Source organism: Pseudopipra pipra, chromosome 4, assembly GCF_036250125.1.
Source record: "Pseudopipra pipra isolate bDixPip1 chromosome 4, bDixPip1.hap1, whole genome shotgun sequence".
Taxonomy (NCBI): domain Eukaryota; kingdom Metazoa; phylum Chordata; class Aves; order Passeriformes; family Pipridae; genus Pseudopipra; species Pseudopipra pipra.
In genome coordinates, this window is record NC_087552.1 from 60,789,562 (window position 1) to 60,817,169 (window position 27,608).

At 40.5% G+C, this 27,608-nt stretch overlaps 1 protein-coding gene and 1 long non-coding RNA gene across 4 annotated transcripts in view; one reads left to right on the forward strand and one right to left on the reverse strand.

Annotated features, from left to right (window-relative positions):
- Positions 1-4,663: 4,663 nt before the first annotated feature.
- C1QTNF7 (C1q and TNF related 7) overlaps positions 4,664-27,608 on the reverse strand; it is a 50,540-nt gene continuing 27,595 nt past the window's right edge. For all 3 annotated transcript variants that reach the window (XM_064653218.1, XM_064653217.1, XM_064653216.1), the window contains exons 2-4: positions 7,530-7,728; positions 6,398-6,643; positions 4,664-5,663 (exon numbers count right to left, since the gene is read on the reverse strand). In XM_064653218.1, the coding sequence (XP_064509288.1) occupies positions 5,032-5,663; positions 6,398-6,635 (870 nt within the window). In that variant the 5' untranslated portion in view covers positions 6,636-6,643; positions 7,530-7,728 and the 3' untranslated portion in view covers positions 4,664-5,031. The remainder of the gene's footprint in view (positions 5,664-6,397; positions 6,644-7,529; positions 7,729-27,608) is intronic.
- LOC135413455 (uncharacterized) lies at positions 21,364-26,473 on the forward strand. Its single transcript, XR_010430243.1, has 2 exons — positions 21,364-21,725; positions 26,241-26,473. It is a non-coding gene; the product is annotated as an uncharacterized LOC135413455 (long non-coding RNA).

Genomic DNA, 27,608 nt, shown 5'->3' on the forward strand with positions numbered 1-27,608 from the left:
TAATGTGAAGAGACAATACCTCCTGATTCCTCCTTTCTTAATGTAAGTCTCTAATACGGGGCCGTCCAAATGGAGATTTATTCCACCTGTTACTTTGCACTGGTGACAGGACAGCTGAGAACTAATTTAACCTACACAATGGTCTTTGAGCTTTTAGAGATTAAAGTCAGGTAAGAGAAATTTTCTACTAATACTTGCTGCTGCAGGAACAGTCTGCTTAGAGGAAAAATCTCCTTCCAGCAGGTAGCTGCCAAAATTATACCAAAATTATACTCAGAGTTGAGGGCTGTAAACCAAATGCCAAATAATCCAGGACACCTTTTTATTTGTGTATATTTGCTATTAAAAATATGTGTATTATATGTCTAATTATTTTTTTTTTTTTTCCCTTCCCAAATCTTCGTTCGCGAAGCCCAGCCATGAATTTTTTTCCCTTAGGTAATAGCTTTCATGAATTGATCTGATGTATGCAGCTAGGACAAAACCGAGTATCAGAGACTGAGAATTTCATTACACTATTAGGAAATTTCTTCCTGTGGACGTGAGGAAGAATCATGCCTCTGAAATTCAGAAATACTGACATAACTTCAGTTGGGAGTGTTGACCTAAGGTTACAGGAAAGTGTATGTGACCTCTAAATGCTCTCTGAGCTAAAGTCTAGATGTTTATACTGAAAGGAATAAATTGCTTCTTGAAAAAATGTATTACTCATTAGAAAAGATAGTGGAATATTACTTTGTCAGCTCTATTTTTTTCCTGTTTACTTTCATGTATTATTTCTTGGATGGGACTCATCACCTACTGAAAGACACGTATAAAGCGGGCCAAATTTCCACATAAAACTGAAGTTCCTGCTGATCAAATTGCCTAGTACAGCATCATTGTAGTTATTCTGCTTATGAATTACCTGACAATGGATAAATAAATAAATAAATAATGCAATCAGGGAAAACTAAGTTATTCAGTAATTGTTTTAGTGTATGAATATAAACTGAACCTAGTGGGTGACCTGTGGAAGGTAAATAAAAAGAAAATATTAAATGAACTTCAATAACTAATGTAACATACTTGGCAAGAAATAAGCTTCTTGTCAGTTTTCTATACTTTTACCTATCCCAAAAGTACATAAATGGTGTTAGGTAGATTTAAAAAGATTTGAAGAATGTAGATAATGTTCTCAGTACTGATATCCATTGGTAACTATTTCCTCTATATTGTCTTAACATTGTAAAAAATTGAGGACCTATTGCTTCTGAAAAAATGTATAACTACCTAACCATATGGACATGAATACCAACAGTGAGGAAAATAAATGTATTTGTTCAAAGGAACATACTCATATCAATTTGAAGATGTAGTTAAATGTTTTATTAGTTATCTGGGTTAAAAATATTCAGCAACGGAACACATGACTTACTTCTTCCTTGATGTCACTCTAACAAGTATAAAGAAAGTCTGAAAGAGTAAAAGACTGTGGGGAGCTATTTTGTTTCAAATAACTTTATTTTTACTCATTTACGTATATGCCAAGTAAATATATGTATTTTTTACTTATGAATCTCAGGAACACTGAGCTTCTTAATATGTTTGAAGGTTTCCTAGTGGTTTGAGGTTTGTATGAGTTCTTGCAGCCTTGATCAGGAAGCCCAAGAGTTGGTGCTGCAGCAAAGACATGCTTCTTCCTGGGAGTTTCACCCAGTGGCACTAATTTCTCTCTGTTGACACTAATTTCTCTCTGTTGACTGTAGGCAAAGTCTAGATGACTAGTTTTGTCTGGGTGCCTAATTTTATATGGTATTATGACATTTGTAGAATGACCTATATATTGTGCAAAAATCTTTAATTCTTTTCAAATTTAATCCCAAAGAGATTTTGCTCTTTGTTTTCCTACAACATCTTGAAACCAAACCAGACCTCCCTACTACTGGTGGGAATAGCACGAAGACATCAGCCAAAGATATTTTCCATATAAATTCAAATTTAGACAGAGAAATACCCCAAATGAACTATCGTGTCATCAAAGATGATCTATTTTCAAGTAATATACTTGCAATAACAATGATTTACTTTAGGATAATATCTTGAGATCCTTAATGGGGGCAGGGACACATGGTACTTGTATACATATGTTGTCCATACATGTAGTAAAAGGATTCTTTTTGCCAAAACCTACAGAAATAATTCAACAGAATTACTTATTTTTAACTGGTCTTGCAAAAATATTAAAGTGTTCAAAAAACTACAGAATCCATTAGGGAAAACTTAGGGAAGCAAAAATTACTCTTCTACCACCATACAAACATAAATCTAAAATTTCTAAGTAAAGGAAAGCGATGATTCTTAGTTTACTTATTCCCATGATGTCACTCTCAACATAGGTGTGGTTAAAATCTCTCTTTTACATTGGATTCATTTTTACAAGATTATTACACGGAAGTAGTTCGCTTTTAGTTAGGATTGCAACTAGGAACATTTCACTATAAATCTGTATATTTTCTCTGCTCAACTGAGAAAAATTCATTTTGTCTGAAAATTTCCAGATGTATTGTAACTACCAAATATATTTCTATATAGTCTGAAGAAAATCAATCATACTCTTTTCTTAAGCTTGGTTTTATAGAATATTATCTAATTCTAATAAAAATTCTAATGAAAACTAACATAAAATTTCTACTGATTCGAATGTCATAAACTTATTTCCATATTTTTAAAGATAATAATCTAATTATATACTTCTGTAAGTTGCTTTCTCTACATAAAATGTATTATATGTCCAGTCCTGCATCTATTGAATTATGCTTCCTGGAAGTCACAGGCCAGATATGATCATCTGTTCTGTCCTGTGGAATTCAGTGCAGGCAGGCACTGAGCAATGCCAGTCCTCTTTGTGCCTTTTATAGGCACTGATGACTGTGAAGCATCAGCATCAGTCATTGTTGTAAATGATGATTGGGCTGCATTTTGCACTCATATTGTGCTTAATTTGCAGATGTATAAATGATTGTACAGCAGGGTGATAAACTGAATCTCTAAGTGTTCTCTTCCATATTTTTCACAGAAAGAAGCCCTTGTGCGACACTAATAAATTAGATGTCTAGTTAGAAAAATAATCCACTTTTGTCTTCTATCACACCTCTCTCACTGTCAAATAAAATAACTGTTGTACAAGCACTGCTAGTTTGATTTGTGGTCAGGACTTTGCACTTGTTCACTGCATAAAGCAGCAGTCATGTACACAAAGCCATGCATGTTAATGTGGGAGAAAATGAAGGCATGGATACAGGGAGCATAGACTAATGTTCCATACAGAACTGTAGTGCTTGTTCTGCAATCTCAGTGGTATTTTTGTGTCATTTTATCTGGTTGTAATGTTCTTAATTCAGTTAAGTACACTGAAAAAACCCCTAGAAATTTCCCTCTGCCTTGGTCATAACTAAAGTGGGATTAAGAGCTGTGCAACACAGATCACCAGCATTTGATGTTATCTGAATAACTGTTAGAAACATCAGATTTCTGTAAATATGGGATGAATAAAAGAAGATTTTAAATTCCTGGAAAGTAAGAGCACCCAATGAAAGACTGCCAGTCTTGACTGGTGTTGAATGCTGGAGAGCTCATGATGTTCCTAGATATTTTTACAATGATTGATTGCTGCTACTGGTAAAATGGCTTCTTCATTTCCAGTGGGGATTGATAGTTTGTCACCAATTAATCTTGCTCTACTCCTGTCTAACAGAAGGAAGTGCCAGCTACTACCAGAAATTTTATCTCCAGATACCGGCAGACTGTGATCAAATTACCTCATAACCTCATTGACAAGAAAAGTAAATTGACCTTGTTACATCTCTCATGTAATCTGCATGAATAGAATTATAACAATTTTGTTTTCCAATTTTCAAGTAAGTTTTTGAAACAATGACAGAAGTAGCAGCTTCCTAAGCAACTACTCTTTACTCCTACTTTTACTTCCATTTATCATACATCTAAAGGGCTACAGCAAGAGCGTGCTTTGATTACTCATATTTAGCTGATGATCCATGAGGTCCCATGTACCTTTTTCGAGTTCATTGATTTCCTGAATGCAGTTTTTCATTCTGTGTGTGACCTACATTTATTTCATTGCATATGACCATATTGGAATATAACTAAGGCTGCTTTAATGATGTGACTCCCTATGTTCCATATAATTTATGCACATTACTGGTTACTGTTCTATCCTTTTTTGGAGTCCACAATTTTCTTCCACAAAAAGCTTATACTTTTTTCCATATTTCTCATAAAGATATTGGATGGCATTGAAAGAATAGCAAACCCACTTGGAATTACACTGAAAATACTCACATTGAATACTGACTGATTGTCTCCAAGTTTTCAGATCTCTAAGTTTTTAATTTCTTGATATGTTTAATACCTTTGTTCTGGTCTTTTATGACTGGTATTGGGTAGTCCTCAGCTAGCACAAATCTTCATATATTTATTGGGAGGTTGGCTGGTTATGAATGTAATTCGTTCTTGTAAATATCAGATGGAAGTGTCCTTGTGACCTGTTGAGAGACATCCTGAAGCAGAAATTCCTATTTTACCCCTCTCCTTTTAAGAATTCATTGTTATATCTGTTTTTAATGTATTGCCTGTCTTAAAATGACCAAAGATGATATTGTGGTCAGTTGTTCAATTTTATTTTAATATCATATACAAAATATCCATTCTACATTGCAACTTAATATATTTTATATAAAATCCAATGTACAGTATCTTAAATTTGTTTAAATAGTATTATAAACAGAACTTTCAGGAAGAGTCAGTCCTGGAGTGAAGCAGTCTTCTGTTAATTACAGTTCCTTTTGATATCCCTGCTGTTCAGTTAAAAATCCAGCTTAGGTTCTAGAAACATCCTTACAAGCTCAGATCTGGTTGCTATTACAGCAAGAATAAACTCCCAGATTTTTATTTTTTTCTTTCAACTTTGTGTTTCCCACACAGCTGGATAAAATCCAGTGCTGGGGTGTCCAGTTTGAATGTCACTCTGCTTCAGAGCTCATCTTCATCTGATAAAGCGTCAAGGTAATCTGTGTCAACATATAAGAGAAATCCAGAAAACAAACTGTCTGCCCACGTTGGATCAGAAAAGAGACCATTTTGATCAGTGTAGAAGATCTCGAGCCATACTTCATCTTCTGGCTGAAGGTAGATCACTGTAGATCCAGAAGCTACATCATGGTTGCCTGTGTTTGCATCAAATGTCTTTATCCTGTACTTCCCATTGTGGACCAGCCCAATTGCAAGATGCTTGTTTGCTAAGGTGATATCATAAGAAAAATAATAAATCCCTGGGATGGCACAAATGAACTTCCCTGTGGAAGGGTTGTAATGCTCCCCCTCATTGAAGAGGACTTTATTGAATACAATTGGTAATCTTTCCTCTGGGTAGCTCGTGGTGATGCCAACAGAAAAGGCAGATTTCAGCACTATCTTTCCACACTTACAGACCCCTGGTGCACCAGGCTCTCCTCGGTCTCCTTTATCTCCCTTAGGTCCAGGTGGTCCAGCTGGACCTACTTCACCTTTGGCACCAGTCAATCCTCCAGGTCCTTTTTTACCAGACTGACCTTGGTCTCCTTTCTCTCCAGCTGGTCCTAATGGCCCAGTCTTTCCTCTTAAACCTTCAAAAACATTTTAAGTTAGTTAATGATTGCACATATCAACTCAATAAATGATTGTGTGGGCTACTGTGTGCCTGAACAAACAAAAAAAAAGAGGGTCAGAATTTCAAAATACTCCAAAAATACTTTCAAAATCTTCTAGTAAGTTTGTGAAAAGAATGTAAGGTTGGAAGAGATGACCAGGCCTCACAGCCTGCAGGTCCTTTATTTCTATGTTCCTGCTTTTCTTCATATCTTGATTATACTTCGAAGAATTTTATGTAATCAGTCTATTGCTGCCTGAACTACAGGCACTGCTGATGGGAAGAACAGTGGTGTGGCTGCCTGTGTAGTGATGCTTGTGCCCAAATATCTCATACAGTTAGAGCATTTTTAGTGTGTACCTAAGTACCTGCTAATCTTTTACTCCTGGCTAAGGGCACAAATGAGACTGTTTATTTAACACCACACATGCTTCATTCTTCCCAAACTTTTAGCATCTGTGTGCAGGAAGGCTGTGCATTTAGTTTTCTTTACACTGATGTCAGTATGTGCATATTAGACATGTCTAAAATATATCTGCATATTTTCTTTCTCTCACTGTATATATATGCATGCATCACACTTAAACCCACACAGATACATACACACAGTCATCTCATACATATATATATACACACACACACACACATATGTAAGTATAACAATGATGATGAAAGGTCTTTGTTGTGTTAGGTTACACAAATATTCAATACCTGCACTCCCTTTTTCACCTTTTTCTCCCTTCCTGCCATCTCTACCATCTCTTCCTGGAAGACCAATGCGTCCATGGGGCCCCGGGGATCCACTGGCTCCAGGGGGACCTGCAGGGCCTGGCAAACCAGGGATGCTACATATGTATCTGGTGTAGTAATTTTCTCCTTTGAGCTGGCTTTGAAGTGGTTGCTCGCTTGTATAGATGGCAAAACTTGTAATGTACAGCAACACAAACATCCTCGCATCTGGAAAAAATACACGTGAATAAAACTATGCATAATATGACATTCCAGTCACATGCAAATGTCTCTGAATATGCAAATAAGTGTGACATTGTGATGCATTATGCACAAGTATGGGTGCAGAGCTCCATCTGGGATTTCTGCATTACCAAAATCCATGAAGGAGGCAAGGAGGAAATTCTGTCCGGTTGGAGCTTTTTCTGGTCACCATATATGTTGCTGTATGTCTCTCAAGTAAGTAGCCTCTAGACTGACACGGTGAATATCAGCTTTTTTTGGGCCAAATGTTGACACATGAAAAAAAGAATCTGAATTTTTCAATTCGAAGTCCTTTGCTTGCCTAGGTTTATTTTGTCTTTAGGCCCTACACAAACTTTACAGAGAAAAGCCCTCTTGCTGAGGGAGTTATGTCTGTGCTAGGATGATATGCCTGTAGGAACAGTCTCTTCTAGTGAGGATAAGGCTTACACCTTCATTTAATTTTGAAATTTGCCCTTATGGTGGCAAATGAATCTCCAACTCAGATAACTGCAGCAGAAACTTGCTGAACCTGCAGAAAGGATGGCAGTAAGAGAGGGCAGCTTCAGTGCCTGGTTGGAAACAGCACAAATAACCACTTCACCCTAGTCAGTTGGATGGAATAAGGCAGCTGCCCTGCAGGGGAATGGATGGAGTGTGAATGGGCTGCTAACAGGTTTTTTTAAGCCCTGTCTTATGCAATGAACTGTGTTGCAATGTCTTGCAAGAAAATTGTTTAAAGCTTTATATATAGTATTTAGTTGTTTCCATAAACTATTGAATGGAGATTAGATTTCTCTGTTCCACTGTATACTGGGATACTAAAGAAAAGTCACTGTTCAAACAGTGACATGCTGAGGGGTTGCAGTACCTGATGTACAAAGGTGTCTTAATTTAATGTTGCATTAGCAGAGAGTCACTCATGGGTCAGGTGAGAATCTGCAAGTCAACCTGTTTTTTCTAATTCCTTTGCTATCTTCTCAGAAAACTTGTGTGTGGTTTTTTGTTGGAGTTGTCCATTCCTTCAGGGATAATTTACAGCATTCAAGGAAATCAGAGTCCGCTGGTTTCTGTGGGGAGAAAAAAGAAAAAATAGAATGGGGGATTGAGAAAAATATCTGTGTGAAATGCAACCTACATTTTTTTACAGTGAATCATAGAATCATTAAGGTTGGAAAAGACCTTTAAGATAAGATCATCACATCCAACCATCCACCTAGCACCATCACTATGTTCACTACTAAACCATGTCATATCCACACTTCTCTTGAACATTTCCAGGGATGGTGACTCCACCATTTCCCTGGGCATCCTGTTCCAATGCTTGACAACCCTTTCCATGAAGATATTTTTCCTGATATCCAATCTAAACCTCACCTGCTGCAACTTGACATCATTTCCTGTCATCCTCTCACTTGTTGCCTGGGAGAAGAGATTGAGCCCCACCTCGCCACAACCTCCTTTCAGAGAGTTGTAGAGAGCGATGAGGTCTCCCTGGAGCCTCCTTTTCTCCAGGCTAAACAACCCCAGCTTGCTCAACTGCTCCTCGTGAGACAAGTTTCATACCTTTCACCAGCTCTGTTGCCCTTCTCTGGACACGCTCCAGCACCTCAATGTCTTTCTTGTTGTGAGGGGTCCAAAACTGGACACAGGATTCAAGGTATGGCCTCACCAGCGCTGAGCACGGGGAGACAATCACTGCCCTTATCCTGCTGGCCACAGTATTTCTGATACAAGTCAGGATGCCCTTGATGTTCTTGACCACCTTGACACACTGCTGGCTCATGGTCAGCTGCTGTCAAACAGTCCCCCAGGTCCTTTTCCACTGGGCAGTTTTTCAGCCACTGCACCAGACTGTAGTGCTTCATGCTCTTGTTGTAACGCAGGTGCAGGACTCAGCACTTTGCCGTGTTTAACTTCATATTGTTGGCCTCTGCCCATCGATCCAGCCTGTCCAGATCCCTCTGCACAGCCTTCTTATCCTACAGGAGATCAGCACTCCTGCCCAACTTAGCATCATGTGCAAAGTGACTGAGTGTGCACTTGGTCCTCTAGTCTAGATCACTGATGAGGATATTAAACAAGGCTGACCCCAACACTGAGCACTGGAGAACACTACTGGTTACCAGATTCATTCTCAAGCTCAGAGTCAAAGAAATTGCACAGTGAATTGATCTAGAAATTGTTGTTCTCATTCCTTTCTTTGTGATACTGATTGGTAGTGACTGATTGATTTAAAACCCCAAGCCATTACATTTATTTGCAGTTCATAAGTAAATTTCAACAGGTATATGCCCTGGTCAGATCTATTCATCAGGGAAGAGACTAGCTTATACATATACATGTACATATACACAGTCTTTAAGAAGAATCTTTTCTGTTTTACAGAACAGAAAATTAGAAACTGTCTTGGTATAAGTGGTAATGCAGGAAAAAACAAGAAAATATTTTAGCTTTAGGGGAGAAATAAAAGATGCTCCAAAATTCTCTTCAGTGATATACATTCTGCTTTTCCTACTGAGCATCTTGCATCAAATTGGCAGAAACCAAACTATTGATTTTGCCATCATTTGATAGAGCCTTACAGTACAGTCAGGCACAACAGCCTACACAAGTGGATTAGCATATGAATGCTTAACATTACAGCAGAGTAGCAAAAGATAACTCCAAGGCAGTTGTTAGCTACAAGGACAAACTTCACAGTGACGTTTGCTCTGATGTACTACTGAGCGTACACAAATAAAGCTCATGGATTTTCATATGACTTAAATCAGGGACAACAAAGCTCTCTGCAGAGAACAACTTTAAACACATAGCCAGGAGGGAACAGCTTGGGGGGAGTTCATGGTTAAGGCTGCATATGCATTTTACACAAAGCTCATGGATAAGAAGCAGACATGAGCTAAGGATCCAGGACTGAAAAAAAATCCTGCCCTTTGCCAGATGAAAGTCTGAATCAGTAGGCCAGGTGTTCCCACACTGTGTTGCATGTAATCCAAGCAAAAACAGTCTCAACAACTGCTGGTTTTGCCTATGTCCAGGATCTTTTACAAATCAGAGCGAGCGCTGTCACACAGCTGCTCCTGTCACTGGCTGGCCGGTAACTTATTGATGTGTGAATCTGTCTCCAGCTCCCAGACCTCCCCTGCTGTTCCTCTCATGTGCCTACAGGAAATTAATTAGTCTGGGACATGTATTTCTGAAAAGAGCATGGGAAAAAGGTCGTTTGGGGAAGGTGAGGGTAACGGGGTTGTTGAGATAGGAATGTGCCTTAGATGCCTGGGGTGTTGTGGTTGGACAACCAATTTATGAAGGCGGCATAGAGGGGAATAGACGAAGCTTTCAGCTCTGGCTTGGAGAGCTTAAGGGGTGATGGCTCTGTGAAACAGAATGGTGGGACTGCAGGAAGGGGAAGAGAGCTGGAGCGGGAGATAATGGGGATAATGTTCAGGTGATGATGTTTACGGGACTGAATTTAGTCTTGGGGGGAATACAAGCTGCTTCCAACAGTGGTAGGCAACAAATGACATTCAGGAGACCAGGCATTAGGCCAGAGAATCAACACTTCTCTTGCCCTTTGACTTCAGACTCTTCCATTTCTTCATGCATAGGAGTAGTTGTTGCCTTTCTGTTATTGCAGAAGTCTCTGGTAAGTGTGAATCTCCTCAGACCGAGGGAGGATGTGCAGTGTTGAACCTATGCCTCTTGTTTCCCAGTGAGTGCTCTAAAAGCACCATTGTAATGCTAAAGGTGAATAAGAACATACAGCCATGTTTTGTTTTTTTTAATTTCATGTGAAATTAGGAGGCCACAATCAGAGATTTCAGTTCACATGGGCTTATGAAGTTAGAGGGTATAATAGACCTCTCAGATCACTTTCTCTGGAGTCACGTAAGTTGCACTGAAATATTTGTTACCAGAGAGTTAACTGGTAGGCAGAAAGTGAGTCATAAATTGCACTTTGTTCTTGGCCTCTGGTTGTCCTTTTCAAAGATACAGACTTTTGTCCAGAAACTGAGGTAGGAAACAAAGTGATTTATATCTGCCAAGTAATTTTTCTCCGGGGAAAAGCAAAATCTGAACAGTTCAATGTATTTTTCCAAATATTGAAAGCCAGAAAAAACACACTCTTTACAACAATAAGAGTCATCTTCATCATAACCATCACCAAAAATTATAATAAGAATTATATGAACACAGGGTTAGAATAATGTTATTCCAAGTGTAGGAAATGGCATTTCAATAGATCTCAAATCTACTAGACAAAGCAAGAGTGCACATCAAGGCATTCACTGAAAAGTAATGGACATGATGATCAATTCTAATCATAGAATCATAGGATGGTCTGTGTTGGAAGGGCCCTTAAAGATCAACTGGTTCCAACCTTCCTGCCATGGTCAGGGACACTTTTCACTGGACCAGATTGTTCAGAGTGATTTCTGGAGTACATTTTCTAAGTGAGAGTGGCTGATTCCTTTGTTCACTGTTCAAAAGGTCATCTCATTCATCTGATACTGGAAAAACACTAAAAAGCAATTCTGGACCTAGTACCTTGTTGCAGTTAAGGTGGCAGGTCTAAAGAATCCAAAGCAGCGTGATAAGCAGGTCGAGGGAGGTGATTCTACCACTCTGGTCCACTCTAGTGAGACACCACCTAGAATGCTGCATCCAGCCCGGGGATCCCCAGCACAGGAAAGACATGGACCTGTTGGAGCAGGTCCAGAGGAGGGCCACAAAGATGATCAAAGGGCCGGAGCACCTCTCCTATGAAAACAAGCTGAGAGAGTCAGGACTTAAACAGAGCTCTTATAAGAAAGATGTCAACTGACTTTTTAGTAGGGCCTGTTGTGATAAGACGGGGGTAATGGCTTTAAACTATAATAGGGTAGATTTAAACTAGATATAAGGAAGAAATTTTTTATAATGACCATAGCAGAACACTGGAACAAGTTGCCCAGAGAGGTGGTGGATGCCCCATTCCTGGAACATTCAAGGCCAGGTTGGATGGTGCTCTGAGCAACATGATCTGGTTGAAGATGTCCCTGCTGATTGCAGAGGGGTTGGACTAGGTAACTTTTAAAGGTCCCTTGCAACACAAACTATTCCATGATTATATCTTCTACCTTGAGAACATACTCTGTAAGTTGCATTCCCATTGAAGCTAGGTGCTGGGCAGAGGGTCTTTAACATCAAGACATTGGGAAATCTCATTTCAGTACTGGTATAATCAGACTATGTCATTAACAGTTTTTTAAATTTAGGAATTAAGGGGTTGTAGCAAATTCCCAGTTTTGAGACTTCCTGGTATATGATCTAATCTTTCTTCCTTGTCCAACTATGCAGAGCTAATTCTAAAATTTACTAATTGGCATTGTTTTGAAACAATCCTAGAAGATTTCCCGTGAATCTGTTATAAATAAAAGCTGGGACAAGGGCCAATAGCTATTAGTCACAGGTTATCCTGGCTGTGTTCTTACTTTCCTTGCTAGCTTTTAGTTCCCTTCCAATACATATGCACAACTGCTTGAGCAGTAGAAGAGGCTGTGTTTTAACTTCCTTGTGCAAGAAAATGTAGACAAGAAGTTGTGATGCTTGTGGGCTTTTTCTGTTGCAGCACTGGCAATGGACTAGTGGTGAAGAATAAGGTAGTCTATATATCCTCTGGCTTTCCAAAAGCAAAGGCCCATATTACCTCACATTGCTACCTTGAACACCCACTGTGAGATGTAAAGACCTGGCTCTCCTGTCCAGTAGCTGTGGCAGGAGAAACAAGGTGAAGGAGGAGGTAATAAGTTAGGATGAGAAGCAGAGGGGGTCACCTTCAAAAATTCGATTGAAATCTCATTGGCTATGCCTGTCTCAAAATATGATCCATGAAAGTCAATTGTGTCCACATGCTTGAAGGTTTCAAACCTGCCAGTCAATTTACCACCACCACTGACCTTTCTACAAAGCCTCAGAAACAGTGGATTATAGTTTGGCACACTAGACTCTGCAGTTTCTTTGCAGAGTATGATTTTTGTGCCATTTAAAATTTGAGTCTTAATTGTGGACTTTTTTCTCCCCCTTTTTTTTTTACATTTTTCATCCACCCTCAGTTGGCTGCAGCTTTATGCATCTCCCAGCTTGTTTTGTGTTATGGCAGCTGTGCTGGACTTCAGAGCTTCACCCGTTAAGACCACACCTTACTCTAAGGAATCAAGACCACAGCTGGCCACCACCACTCTCCTTGAGTTATCTATGCAATCCAGCAATCTTCATGTGGCTTTACATTTTTGTCTTTGCTTCCCTTGTATAAGAAGGGGAGAGTGACCCGAAAATTTTTGAGCAGTCTGAACTTTTGATTCCCAGTGCTGGAATGGCTGGTGGTGCCCAAAGGAATCAGTCAGCCAATGGGAAGGAACATTAGCTAAATATTACTGAGAAAACAATCTTTAAAGACCCCATTAGCAGTGTTGACATTTAACAGTCTCATTTAAGTTTGTACTCAGTCATGTTTGAACAGTTTCCTTCATAACTATGTTGAATGCAGTCAGATTCTTCAACTATGTCTCAAGTCTTCATGAAAAAATTGAGTGCTTATAATAAAGACCAGAAGTTCAATGTGTTTGATTTTCAAAATATCAAAGGAGTGGGAACAATTTTATATCTCAGTGTTTGACTTGAAACATAGTCTCTCTGGTTCCAGGTATTCCCATTATTTGAAAGGTTGTTTTTCCGAAAAATGCCCTAGAACCTGGTCGAGGTGTGTTGGTGAGGTAGCTTGACTCAGATGGGGGACATTTTAACAAGAATCCTGGCAGGCAAAGCAGTTTCACTGCCAGCTGTGCCAGAACACACAAATAAATAAAACCTGATAGAATTTGTTTTGACAGAGAGCCGAGAAACAAGGCCAGTTGCTTACAGTTGGCAAGTAACATGGAGACGATAAAATGTTTGCTTGCAATGTAGTGAAAAATGGCCAGGATTTAACACTGTAAGACTCAGAATATGAGTGTCCCTCCATGTCAGGAACAAGCTCCTTTAAAAAGTTTTCTCCATTTTCTTAAAATGAGAAAAGATCCATTAATCAGAAACTGTCTTCAGGGATGACCTACAATTTGAAGGGTTGGTTATGAATCTGAACTGGAATAAAGCATATGAAAGCATGTAGGCATCTAAAGATGTGGATAGATGCCTACAGCAATGTGCCCCTCTCCTGTGGAGTGCCTTTCAGTTCAAGCAGGCTTCCTCTTCTTGGTTCTACAGCAGCCCTTACCGGGAAAATTTCCATCTCCTGTCTTGGATAATTTTGCTTTACCAACCTTGCAATGATAGAAGAGAAATAGAGAACAGATTGGGAAAACTATTTTGGATGTCACGAAGAGAGGAAAAACAGAAGGTGAAAAAATAAAATTTCAGACTGCAAGGTACATGGGAACAAACAGGAAGAAAATCATTGCTTATTGCCACGAGTTATAGGGGACAGATTTCCACTGCCCTGTGCCTTGTGTTCACTTGTGTTTGCACCTGGGCTTCTTAAGCAATAGTCCATAAAGAGCTACCATTGTGAGAGCAACCACTTTGCAGAGGGGTGACTGATGGGGACCAGACAGCAAAGTGAGAACAACTTTGGGAACTTTGCTGAATATACAGCTGAGTATGTTGTAGTCCCTGGGCATGACTTGGTTCTCATCCCCGCAAGGTAAATGTCATTTATTAGGTCACAGACACTTCTGAAGATGGATTGTCCTTCACCCAGTTGCTCCCTTGTTACTGCATGTTGCACCAAAGAACAACGTTCACCATTTAAGAAGACAACATGAGGAGAAGAAAGTTTCCAGACCCTCAAAGGGACACTCCTCCCCCAGCACATTGTTTTCTTCTGGAAGTTCATCAAATGATATCACCTCAGCACTGTGCCTTTCTGGGAACCCCGCGGAAAAGCAGGCATCCAGCCAGGGACTACATTCTGCATCAAACTAGGAGAAGACAGAAGGAGCAATTTAAATGCTTTGGCAGGACTAAGCTGGTTCATTTTCCCCGAAAAAAGTTGGGGATGGCTCCCATAAACTTCTCCCACAGAGGAGTAGTGTAGGCTGTGATCCAGGGCAGGGAGCAGCTGTGTTCAGCTGTTCAGCTGAGTGGCAACCTCTTGTTCCTGTACTGCTGTACATGGAAGAGGATGTCTGTCCATGGCTTGATACGAGTAAATTTTTTCAAACTGCAAATGGTCATAGTTAAGTCAGCAATGTTTTTAGATGTACAAAGGGTATCCTTGCAACACAGCAAGCCTTTAGGTTTTCCAGGAGGAAAACTGGAAGTTTTGCCTAGCTGGGCGACACAGACCCAGGCTGTGCACACCTGATGTGGCTCAACGCCTGAGCAATCTGTAGCCGTGCCAGTGCTGATAGCTTTCTTGCAGGACTACATCCACAGAACGCTGCAATATCCCCTGCCCAGAATTAGCTGCAAGGTCTCCATCTTCTGACCCTCGGTGTAATGTTGGCATGTTCAAGAGCAGGAAAGATAGAGCCTCAACATGAAACTGAAGTCAAACTTAAGGGAGAGGTTGCGACCGTGAATCTAAATCTCACAGAGGTGTGAATCTTAGGTGGCCATTTCTCATCAGCATAAAAGATAAATGCATTTAAATGCTGAAGTTTTATTGTAAATCAGTGGAGCTTGAACTTCTGATAGCCTAAGGCATTTTGAAAATGGCATGAGAGCTTTGAAGCCTCGTGCTTTTCAAAATGCCACCCACACTGGCCTCTGTCCCCAGCCTCTGGGACTGCCAGGCTCTCATGTCAGCCCTGGTGGTCTCCCCCCACTCTAGATCCCTAACTTGTCAGTAAAAATCTGGCCTCAAAATCAGCATACTTTCCTGACTGTGGCTGTTCTGAGAAAAGTCCTGTTCTTGTGGAGAGAGCCTACCTCAAAGCTATTACTTCAACAGTATTACTTCCATATTTATACTGGAATAAAAAAAAAGGAGAATTTGGCCCTGTTTAGCCACATGTGTGATTGTTATGCTTAATGTCAGAATCAGGAGACTGGAGCCAGGAAGATATAAAAATAGAATGAAATTTATGTCATGTCTGCTTTTGGGTAATAGCAGGTCTTTTTGATTAAATCAAACCTTTTATTTTCATGGAGGTTGACCTCTTTGTGAGACTGAAGGTCATGCACATTAGAAAGACAGCTCTAAACAGTTTGTAGCTGTAAAATAAAATGCCATTTAAATTCTGTGTTTTCTTACTGAAACAAAGACTTCTGTTTCCATAGAAGAGCAGAAGGGACAATGCATCCCATCTCCCATCAGAATTCACAAGAGTGCTAGCTCCACCCAAGCCCACCCTCTGGCATCCCATTGGTACCCAGCAAGCACTCACACAGGACCTGTATTTCTAGTTGATTGAGTTGATGTTCTGCAACTTTATATCTTGCGGAAGTGTTTGTGTTGGGCAAGGTCTGGCTTCTCCCTGGGACTGTGAGCGATAGAACTTACAGGGAACTGGGTAGCAGGGCAGGATCTCACCAGCCAGAGACCATCCCATCACCCCAGCAGGGACCAGGGCAGCCTGGAGGCAGCCAGAGGCACCTTCTGCATCTGAGGCCGGACCAGGATATCAGCCTGCGGATGTGGGTCAGCTGGCCTGAAATGGGGTCCTGGACCATGGGCAAGGTAATGGGACACCCCTGGAGAGGCTGATAGGGATTTCAGGGATGTCAGTGACCTCATGGCTCTGACAGGTTGTACTTATTCAAAGAGAAAAAAACCTTTGTGATCCCAGTCTGGCAGCATGAGTCCACTCTACACATATGGAAACAACAATTTTCAGCACAAAGCATTCAAAGGTCTGTTAATACCATATGGATCCTTATGTCTCTTCTTACTGAGGCATTCACTGAACCACATAGCCAACCTGTGTCCTTCAGAATTTTGTCTTGCTTTCATCAGTCTCCTGATGAGAACCATTTCTGTGTTGGACTGTTTAGATTTGCTGAGTCTCAGTCCAAGTTGTTTAGAGTTTAATACATGACTTCCCATGTATTGTGAAGATGCAAGTGTCAAGCTTGCTTATTTGAAAAAAATATTTGGATTGTTCTTACAACACATTGTTAAATCTAAAATCTGTTTTAAGACCTCTTTCTTTTCGAAGTAACACTGACACTAATTTTTTTCCTGTGTTTCTGACTTGGACAATTCAGGCAGGCAGCTTTAAATCTCCAAGTAAAAAGCTTGGAAGAAAAAGAAAGAATTATCTCATTTATTTGTTTTCTAATTTGTACAAACCTTGAAAGCAAAAAACTCATGCTGTTATATAGAACTCTGGAAAGTCTATGCATCTATTCAGCTAACTGCTCTAGTCTGATATATATATCCTAATTGCAATATATCCTGGTAAGTCTTTAAAAAGAGTCTAATAAGCATAAGATATTGAGAGGAGAGGAGAGCTTTGTATTCTTTTGTTTGACATAAATTTGTCTGACGCAAATTTGTCTGACACAAATTCACTTAGAAGAATGACAGTTTTCCCTGTGATATGATAACTTCAATTTGATACACATAATCATTTGTCAGCCTGCTTCTGTACATACTGAAATCAAATGCAAATCTCTCTCTTATTAGTGGCATTTGATCAAATTCACAGAGAGGAAGAAAGAGAACAGAGCACAGAGTTTTCCTTCAGGAGGTCTAATTTCTGTTCCTTGACCAGAAATGTCTGTTCCATGCCAATTATTTAATCTTACATGCTTCTATTTCTTCATCAGTAAAACAAAAACATCAATAATATCGGGGATAATATTGTGAATGTAAAAGCAGGTTATTCTTTTCAGATTCTGCTTTTCTTGAATAATTGTGAACTGCCATTTCGTATTTCAAATCAATTCTCTCATGGGAGAATAAAATGGATGAAGTCAGCATAATTCTTTCAGCTTTTTCATTTTAGTGGTGATGAGGTCTAGCACCTGATAACCGGTCATTTCTGACTCTGTAACAGAAGGTGTTTTCTCACTTAAGTTCTTGCAACAATAACTAGACGGGCTTCTTTTGAAATCCATCCTATCTGGGAAGTGTTTGTTTCCTTGGGTTCCTCCAGGGAATAGCATGAAAAAGCTGCAGCTGTCAGTCGTCATGCCACTCTTCAGTAGGACAGTCTGGCCTTTGGCTGGTAAGGAGCAGGCTTTGCCTTGATTTTGTTTTGCATGTGTGTGATGACTCAGGGTGATCTCAGAACAGTCTCCATGGGATTTAAGTGGGCATTCCCAGATGGTCTGAAGGTCACAGAGTGTTTAGCAACCAATTTAATCTCATTTTCACTTTAATTTCCCCTGATCTCTGTCTGTCAACAAGTCCCACCTAACCTTGAATCATGGGGTGTTAGAGTCACCCTGGGACATCCCCAGTCCAGCTGATCTTCCCCATGTTGGTTAAGATGTCCCTGTAGCAAAATAGCATAGCTGGAGCCATCTGACCCAAATGCAGCAGCGTGCTGAGTTTGGTCTGCACAGCCAGCAAAGGTACATTTGGGTGGACCCCAGGCTGTGGGGCCCAGGTGGGTACCAGCTGGATTGCCCAGACACAGCATCAGAGGAATAACAGGACACATAGGTGGCACACAGTCATATCCACAGGTGACACAGTCTTAGGGTGCACCTGCAGTGCAAACACACCCCAGGGTAGTGGTACTTACTGGGTTATGCCTAAGTAGGCATATTTCTTAAAAAGAAAAGGGATTATAGACAACTGTCTTCACAATTCCATAATGAGTGAATATAACTTTGCCTTATTGTAGGGTCTGGAGTTTTGCTCAAGCTCCTTATTCAAGTATCTACAAACATAATTTACAATGATGACAATAAACTCAATGTTATTTTGCAGTTGCAAGTCCATGGCAGCAGTCAGCCATGAGCCTTTTTGAATTTTAAACAGTAACCTCAATGTAAATTTGTTTCTTAAGAAATTCTGGCTAGTCTAAGAGAAGCAGTATGGCAGAATCACTTCTAATGATCTGTCCTCCAGAAATTTCCTTACATAATTATTAATACAAATAAAATATATATAAAAAAGAGGAGTCATGCAGGGCTTAGAGCATATCAGCTTCAAGCTTTCATCAGAGTAAAGGGTTTTGCAATTTCCACTTTAATGGAAACCTACAGAGATTCAGAACGTATTGACTTGCAAATAAAGTTGAAAATACATAAAACATGGAGAAGCTTTCTCTTGCCTTGGTTAAAATGACCTTTCCTTTCAGTGATAAAACCATTTAAGTTTTATGGCATTGAATCAAGATATAAAACTGAAAAAAATTATTATAATTTAAAGCCTTTCAGATCAGTTCAGGCAGCTGCTTTTCCCTCAGCCAGGGCATAATTTCATCACAGATAAATATGTGTATATGTGCACGTGTGTGTGCACATCTTACATTTACCAGCCAAAGGAGTCTCGTTTTCACTTAGCTTTTCTTCAAGGCCCTGGAGCATGGTGGATACATTTTATGTCAAAGATATTATTAGAGATTTTTTTTCTATTTGACTTTGACTGATGGAGTTAATTTTCTTTAATACAGATCTATTCTCTGATGGCCTGAATTAACGATGTACTTAGATTTGTTTCTAGCTGATAAACAGTAAGCCTGAATGTAATAAGCTGGTTTTATCTTTGTTATAGGTAGCTTCATTGGGCATTGCAGAAAGTTCTGTTCTGATATGTGTGATTTTGTTTATTGCTTAAAATACACATTATGTCTTGAACAGGATAACTGCAATTGAAAACTCTTCTATGCTCAAAAGTCATGTCTTTCCTGCTTAGAATCCTCCCTTTCTCACTGTGAGACTGATTTCTTATGAGGCTTCTGTTTTTCCTCTGTCTTTGGGAAAGTTTAAATATATGTATGTGCAAATATATATATATGTATACACACTGTAAAGTTGAAAAAATAAGTTTCATGAATTTATCAGCTCATGGGAGAAAACACCAAAACACTTCATTTGGAGACAATTTTGTTGGCATAGCTTCTTTTTTATAGTTTGTATTTATTCTACTTATTTTGTTAATGCAGGAAACTAGGTCTCTGCAGAAGTTCAAAAGCCACTCCTGTTCCTTCTCAGTAAAATTAATTGGTGTCCTAACTTGTTCTCTTGGGGCAATGATGAAATCATCCATAACAGTCATTTCATTATGTCTCTATTTTGGGATCAATGTTACATAGGAAGGATTCTGGTAAATATGACCAAAAGCACTTCTAGCCCTGCACCCTCACTCTTGGGCAGTGTCCTGTAGCAGGCTCTTGTGCTCTTCACAAGGATGTGGGAACTGCAGCAATGCTTGCCAAGAGGTTATCTTCCTGGTTCCAGTGCCCTGCAACTGAGGTCTTCCAAATTGGAAATATTTTCTGAGTCCTTGTTTTCTTGTCGATCTTGCTGGACTTTTTATCCATAAACTTGGAAAGAATTTAAACTCTGGCTTTTCACAAAATTTCTTATAATTGGTAAATTTGTTAAATTAATTATGCACAGCATGCATTTGTCTCCCTTAAACCTTTTTGTCTCCCTTAAATCTTTTTAGCTAATAATTTAGTTTGATTCCTCCTATTTCTTGCTTTATAAGGGACAGTGATTAATCTGCTCATTAGCATGTTATCTTTCTCGGAAAAGCAGTAACATTTTGATGGCCACAGATTTTTCTTTGTTGAATATTATAAATTTACAATTAAAAACACCAGTGGTTATATGGTCCACTAAATTGTAAGAGCCATCCACTCTTCTGTAGGGTATTAACATTAGTAAGCAAGATTCTGAATGGCACACAAGAACAGTTATCATGTTATGTCCTCAGGTCAGCATAAACCCATCATCTCTAACAAGAATGCAGTACAGCTGCAAAAACTGCAGCTGCCTGTCATTGTGTTATCTGGCCTCTGCCCATTGTAGTGATTGTCATTCTGCTAGACTTAAAAGCCAAGGAAAGTAGTAAAAAGTAAACATAATGTTTTTCTAGGAGACATTGGCAGCTTTTAGAGGAAGAAAAAAAGCCTTTTGAATTCATCAAAGCTGCATAAACTCTCATGTGTTTGCTACAGACAACTCAAAGGACAGTCTTTCAAATACTCTATAAAATACTGCTTTCCTTGGCACACATTTAACAAAACAATCATGGTTTCTTAATACAGATGTGTCTCATTATTATTCATAATCAAGTTTGTTTATTTATCTGTTTTAACCTCAGACTGTCAGACTGTGCAGGCTCTTGCTTTACTCTCCATGAGTAGCCAGCTCTACGCAGCGGTGTCACTGATGAAGGCATGTCCTCCCAGCCACAGCTCTGGCTGGGTTACAGGGTGATGACATTTGCCATTCCTTGTCAGAGTGTTTTTCCTCCTCCTCCTCCTCCTGTGCCTGCCAGCACAGAACTCCCCTATCCTCACTGGGCTCCTGACATAGCTGAGTTATCTTCCCAGCAACGGGAGCCCAAAAGTCAAAATCTGTTCTGCTCCCAATGGACATATAAGACCCTTTTTTCCTTTGTTCCCTGTCCATTGGTTGTCCTGTGGGTTTTTCAGTTTAATTGCCAGAGAGTGAGGCTGGAGGTGAGGGGAAAGGAGAGATACAGCAGCATTCAAAGCCCAGGGGAAGGCTGAGCCACCCTAGTGCATCTCTATATCTCCCTCTAGATTGCCACGATGTCCATGGGGGACAGAAAGGGGTACCAGTCTAAAGAGCTGTGTGGTGGCAGGGAGGTGGCAATGTGAAGGGTTGTTTCCTCTGCATGATGCTACAACTGATTGAGTTGGAAAAAGGCTGGGAAAAGCCTTTAAATGGAAATCTCAGACACGGACCTTGTTTTTCCTGCCAGAAGTAGAGACTTTGTTGTTGTGAATGTTGAAGCTGTGGTGAGCCTAGATGTCATAATCACCTCTCCCTGGTAGTGAGCCAGCAGTTAGAGAGGAGGGACCTGTTGAAAGGCTGTGGGGATGTAGGGCATAGTTGCGAGCCCCACTCACTGTCACTGTCTTCTCTTCAATTGTGGGCTTTTGAAGACTAGTCCTCTCTTTTGGGTCCTGGAAACTGAGATGCTGTGCAGGTGGTACCACTTGTGCAGAAGTATTTGGCAGCCAAAACAGCCTCCTCTCCAGGGACCCTCAGCTGTGGAGAGAGGGCAGCAATGACTCACCCTTGCATATTAGCAAACATAGTGGGTTTGGCAAAAACAAGGGTCCCATTAACCAAAGAGTTTGTTCTGGTTTGGAGTTTCATCTCTTAGCTATGGGCTTCCTTTTTTCTATAGTTTTTTAAACCTTTCATGTTTCTGCCTTTTTGACGGGTGCTGCAGTGAGGCCTGGGGAGAGCCAGGGCCTCTGCAGCTCATTCCATGTCCAAAGGCACGAAGAGCCGGAGGCAGACAGGCAGCCAAGGTCTGCTGTGTGTAGTGGATGGTATAGACACGATGCTGCTGCTGTTTACAGATGCTCAGCTTCCTTTTAATATCTCAGAGGAAATAGTGAATGTAGCCAGAGATTGTGCAAGTCTCCCTGTGGTAAACAAAAGGGGAGCTTGTGCACTTGGAAGAATTATATGCATTCCGAGAGTGGGAAGTGGACAAGATCATATGGGGAGCAGCAGAACATGGCTGAGGCTCCTCAGCCTTCTCACCTGCAATAGCAGCTAAAATTACAGTGGGCAGAGGCCAAATGGAGGCTTTGTGCAGCATCCCTCTTACCCGTCAACTTGTACAACTTCCCAGAAACAGCAGACAGCTCATGAACCCTGAGACCTCCCTGTCTGATTGTGTACATGCCTGTTCACCATCCTGGTCTAGTCTGAATACCAGGAAAAGGCCAAGGACATATGAAGTCCAATCTGACCATTTGATGAGTTACCAATACTATTCTCTCTGTAGAAAAACCAGAAATTTTTTGAAGGGCATCTGTTCCCTTCAGCTTATTGGTTGCTCCTTGCTGTGGCCTGTCTGATCTCTATCCAGTTGGATAAAGCAGCTCCAGCATATCAGGGGGTTTCATTGCTCATGGTCTTCCCTCATTCTGATTTACTTTTATTGCAGCCTAAAACTTGTAAACCTTTGACTCTTATTTACAAATAGACAGCCTGGATAACATTAGGAAATATAAACAGTGTTCTCCTTGAAAATCCTATTGTAAATACAGATTTGTAAAGACCGATTTTATCTCTATCATCTGAAACTAGTTAAAATTCCAATTGTTTTTCTTAAAAAGGGTTTTAGCAAGGCATAGTAAGTAAGAGGTACATTAAAATAATGTAAACTGTAGGCTTTTATTAAGAGTTTAGAAAAAATCTATTAGAGACCTGCATTATCTGCAGACTCCAAATGGTACTGAAAAGGCAATGGTGTTCTCAGTTGTCATAGATGATTTTGTTTTTGTTTTAAGCTGTGTGATATGTTTTTCTAATGTTTATGCACAAAACTTGCATTGGTTTATCTTCAAATAATTTGGTTGGATAAATGCCAGATCCTTAGAGGACATTCTAATTCATCTAGAATCAATCCATTTATTTTTATCTGGCCTAAGCTGGCATAAGGAGTTATATAAACTAAGGATATAGTTAGTCTCTTGCTGCAGAAACGTGTGTAGCTATTCAAAATGTAACTATCCCTCTGCAATTTGTTGCTGCTGTTCTGCTTTGGCTCCCTTTGTTTGTAGATTTGCCACTTCTATAGGCTGTTTAATCCATTCAACACTGCATTAAATTACATGAGGAGCATCTACATGCTTTGCTATCCGGTACTGTTGTGTAGGGGAACATAAGAGCCAGAAGGATAAGGGAAGGTTTCCCATGCAGTAAATGACCAGGGTGTGGTGCAGTGTAAACCATTCCTGAACTCATTGGACCCACTGAAATCACCCATTTGAGCTGAGACACTGGACTTTGCATGGCTGCAGGAACACATTCCTCCCACTGCCTCTTCTGCAGCTGTGGTCATGCTGGGCAGGAGATCCCAGGTGGCAACTTCAAAAACAACCTCATCAGGATTCACTAGACATACTTGTCAAAAGTTTAAGATTCTAGCATGGGTGATGCATCCTCCTTTCCTTCTGGCCACTTTGCAACTGGGGCAGGTGAAAACGATTTTTATCCATCACTGCTGTTTGCAAGGTGAATGGGAGCCAAAGCGCTAAAAGTATCCAGATGGGTGCTTGTGCTGGTCTAATTTAATCAGTTTTGTAACATCTCTTTAGGCTGTGGGCAGATGTTCTATTTGTAGAGAGCTGTGCCAGATGAAGATTACAAGCCACACTGCTGGAGGTTATTACCCTGGCAGCTCTGCTGGCACAGCCATCCCGGATCCTCTTCAGCCTAAAGAGGGAGCAGACATGCATGTCGGGTGATGGCTGGAGAGATCACTACCTGCCTGCCCATGCTGTCTTCCCTGGCACACAGTCTGAAGCACTCCAAAGTGTGTCTCCTGGCCTCTTTCAGTCAAAATGAACCGGGTTGGCCTGTCCAGTGGGAATAAGAGAGCTCTTGTTGCTTTGGTTCATTGTGACTGGCAGGAAGTGGGGGGGCCCTAACTAGCACAGGGGACAAGCTTGGGTCAACACAGCTGAATCTGCACGAGGCCATCTATTTGCAGCCCTCCTATGCTGGGGTGGGAGCAGGATTTCTCGCTGCTGCAATCATGATGGGTGGCCTCTGGGTGAGGAGTTTTGGAGTGTGGCGGGGACTCGATGTCTTTGGACTGCTCATTTACCAAGGACTTGGCATTGGCTTGAGCTGGGGCCGCAGGGATGCTGAAGGATTGTCAAAGGCAGTCCAATCCAAACACGGAAGCTTTTCTCATCAAGCTGTTATATTTTTACCAAATGTGTTAATGTGTGTACAGACAAAGTATGACACAATGTTGACCAAGTCTGGTGAGCTGCTTAGCTTCACTTGGCCAGTACTATCTTAGCAGATGGTATTAAACTTTCTATGTAACACTAAGGTCAGTTGTGACAAATGAACATGCTTTTTGTATGTTAAACCCTATCAGCATTGGGAACTATCATGTTTATTCTCATGACTATTCTCAGCTAAAATGTTTTAGCTTAGAAGCACCTTAAATCCCTTATGAAATAATTTATGTGGCCATGACCTTAGCCATTGAGCTGACCAATTTCAAGCATACTAAATTTCTGGTTTCTTCTTGGTGTTCAGCAATATGCTTATTTTTTGAAAAGGCAGGCAGTGCTGTTTCAAATAAAAAGTAGGAAAAATATCACTATTGCTGATATTGCTGTCTGGCTTTCCTTAACTCTCCAAGACAGTTTTTAATTAAGCATATATGATGCAGTCTTTCCTTACTGCCCTTGCTAGGGGAATATTTCTTTTGATTGTGCTTTTAAAGTTTGGCTATGTGCAGAAATCAGTCCCTATCTGTGTTTTTTGAGAAGCAAATAAAAACATGGCTGAAAATAACCCCAGGTCCAAGCTCCACCCCTGAGCTCCTCTCTGAGTATTGCTTGTCCTCCCCGCTGGTGGGTCAGCTGGTGGAGCAGCCACTTAACTTCTCTAAGGCACCCAGTTATGTCCTTTTCCTCAGGAAACAAGTTAACTAATATTCTGTGTATATAAGCTTATACTATTTATTGGTTGTTTCCTCAGTCCCCACAGTTTCCTTCACACTCTCCAAGCAGTGGAGGAAGTGTTCAATATTCCACAGAAACATGGCATATATGTAAGCTGAGAGTGCTCCTGAGAATATCCATTTACTTAACTCTGTTTTCAGACCACTTCTTACTGCAGCTTTCCAGAGTTTTAGCGGCCCAGCTCACAGTCTCCCCAGTGAAACACTGGCAACAGGAGCAGCAAAAGAAAAAGGAACAAGCAGCCCTAAGCAGGGCTGGGGTTCTCAGAGCAGGAGCAAGATTTACTGTGGTACTGATGCTGGGTGGCATGCTGGGTCAGAGCTTGGCATCTAATTTTCTGCAACCACTAGGTGGCACAAAAAATGCTGTTGTAACATCAGCTTGTTCCTGGAAAATTACTTAAGTGTCAAGCTCATGCTGCAGTTTAAGGGGATTCTTAGATTTTAATGTTTCTCTTAGATGCAAAAATGTATTGGTTGGAGTCATCCTGTTGAGTGGAAATTAATCTTAGCAGTAAAATTCAGCTTCAGATAGCAAGCACTGCTGGAGTCAGTGCTATTCACAGGTGGAGGGTAACACAGCAGAAGATGAGGTGAAGGAAGGTTGCTCTGTTAATTGCATTACAGGACCAGGCACTAAGAAAAATTATCAGTTCTCCTCCTTGTGCTGATAACAATTCTCTTTTTAGCTTTGGGCAAATCACATAATCTGCTTCATTTCTCTATTTCCATATGGAAGGCAATGATTTCTTGCCCTACAGTGGTACCAGAGGAGTTAATTAATACTCATACAGCACAAACAGAGAGAAGAAAGACACTAATGACTCATAAAAGCTACTTGCAAGGAAGAGCTGTCCTGGTCTGTCCATCCTGCAGCATCCAGCTATTGCTGTGACACTGTGATGGTTATAATATGATGATTGAGTATGGATAAATTTAAAACATACTGAAAGAAATGGACTAACTTTGTTGTTGTTGTTGTTCTCTTTTCAGTATAATTCCTAATATTAATTTCATGTCAAGGGAAAACAACCTAGCTGCTGCTCTCCAAAGCCCCTCTGAGTCAAAGAAACAGCTTGATGCTGATGGATGGTGACTTGCATGGCCTGACCCCCGCCCATGGTCCGACTTTCCTCCAGCTGAGGGAAACTCTCACTTCCAATTGGAAGTGTTGGTGTAGTCTCTGGTTCGGTTGTTAATTCATAATTAAAATTCCTAGTTGGTCAGTGTGCTTTGCAGTTTCTGTGAAAGGAACTGGTTCTGGGTTTCTCAGTACGAGAGAGACATGGAGCTCCTGAAGCAGGTCTGGAGAAGGGCAACAAAGATGATTAAGGGACCGGAGTGTCTCTTTTACGAGGACAGGCTGAGGGAACCTGGTCAGTCTTGCGAAGAGCCAGCTGAGAGGGGACCTCATCAATGCCTATAAGTACCTGAAGGGAGAGTGTCAAGAGGATGGATCCAGGCTCCTCTCGATGATGCCAAGCAATAGGACAAGAGGCAACGGACAGAAACTTGTGCACAGGAAGTTCCACCTGAATATGAGGAAGAACTTCTTTACTGTTGGAGTGACTGAGCACTGGGACAGATTTCCCAGAGAGATTGTGGAGTCTTGTAAAAACTATCTGGACACAATCCTGAGTAACGTGCTCTATGGGATCCTGCTTAAGCAGAGGGATTGGACTAGAGGACCTCCAGTAGTCCCTTCCAACCTTACCCATTCTGTGATTCTGTAACATCTCTTGTACGTCCTCAGGATGAAGATCTTCAGTGATTTTACCACTAAAATATGCAATCTGACTATAATGGCTTCTGATATTCCAGACCAAAAATTAAGACATTTCTGAACACTATTAGGAGCTAAGTAAAAAGAGTAGAGAATTCATTGTAAATTATTAGTGACTGGGCAAATCCCAGCACAGCAATTGGTATGACTGCTGTGGTCATGAGATGACATATTTCCTTACACTCTTCTCTTTATTGAGTGTAGTGGATATGGATACCCTAAGGAGAGACAGAGGACTTTACAGGGTACTACTTTTCACCGTTTAGAAAGAAAGGGTTTAAAGGTTCAGATAAGGACAGTATTGGAAAAAGAGAATTTGGCAGGATGCCCCTGAGAAAACAATGAACAATGATATTCAAGAATGCTTTATACACTGATTTCATTGCCAATGAAAAGAGACTGACTGTGTCTTCCCATAATCATAGAGGGTATTTATGGCATAAATGTAATTTTGGTTTATCTGAAACTGAGTTTTATCAGCTGTCCTTTAGCAAACTGAGGAATCAGGCTGTGAATGAGAGAAACATGAAAACTGTCAGACCAAAACACACCCAACAAAACAAATGATTACTGATTGG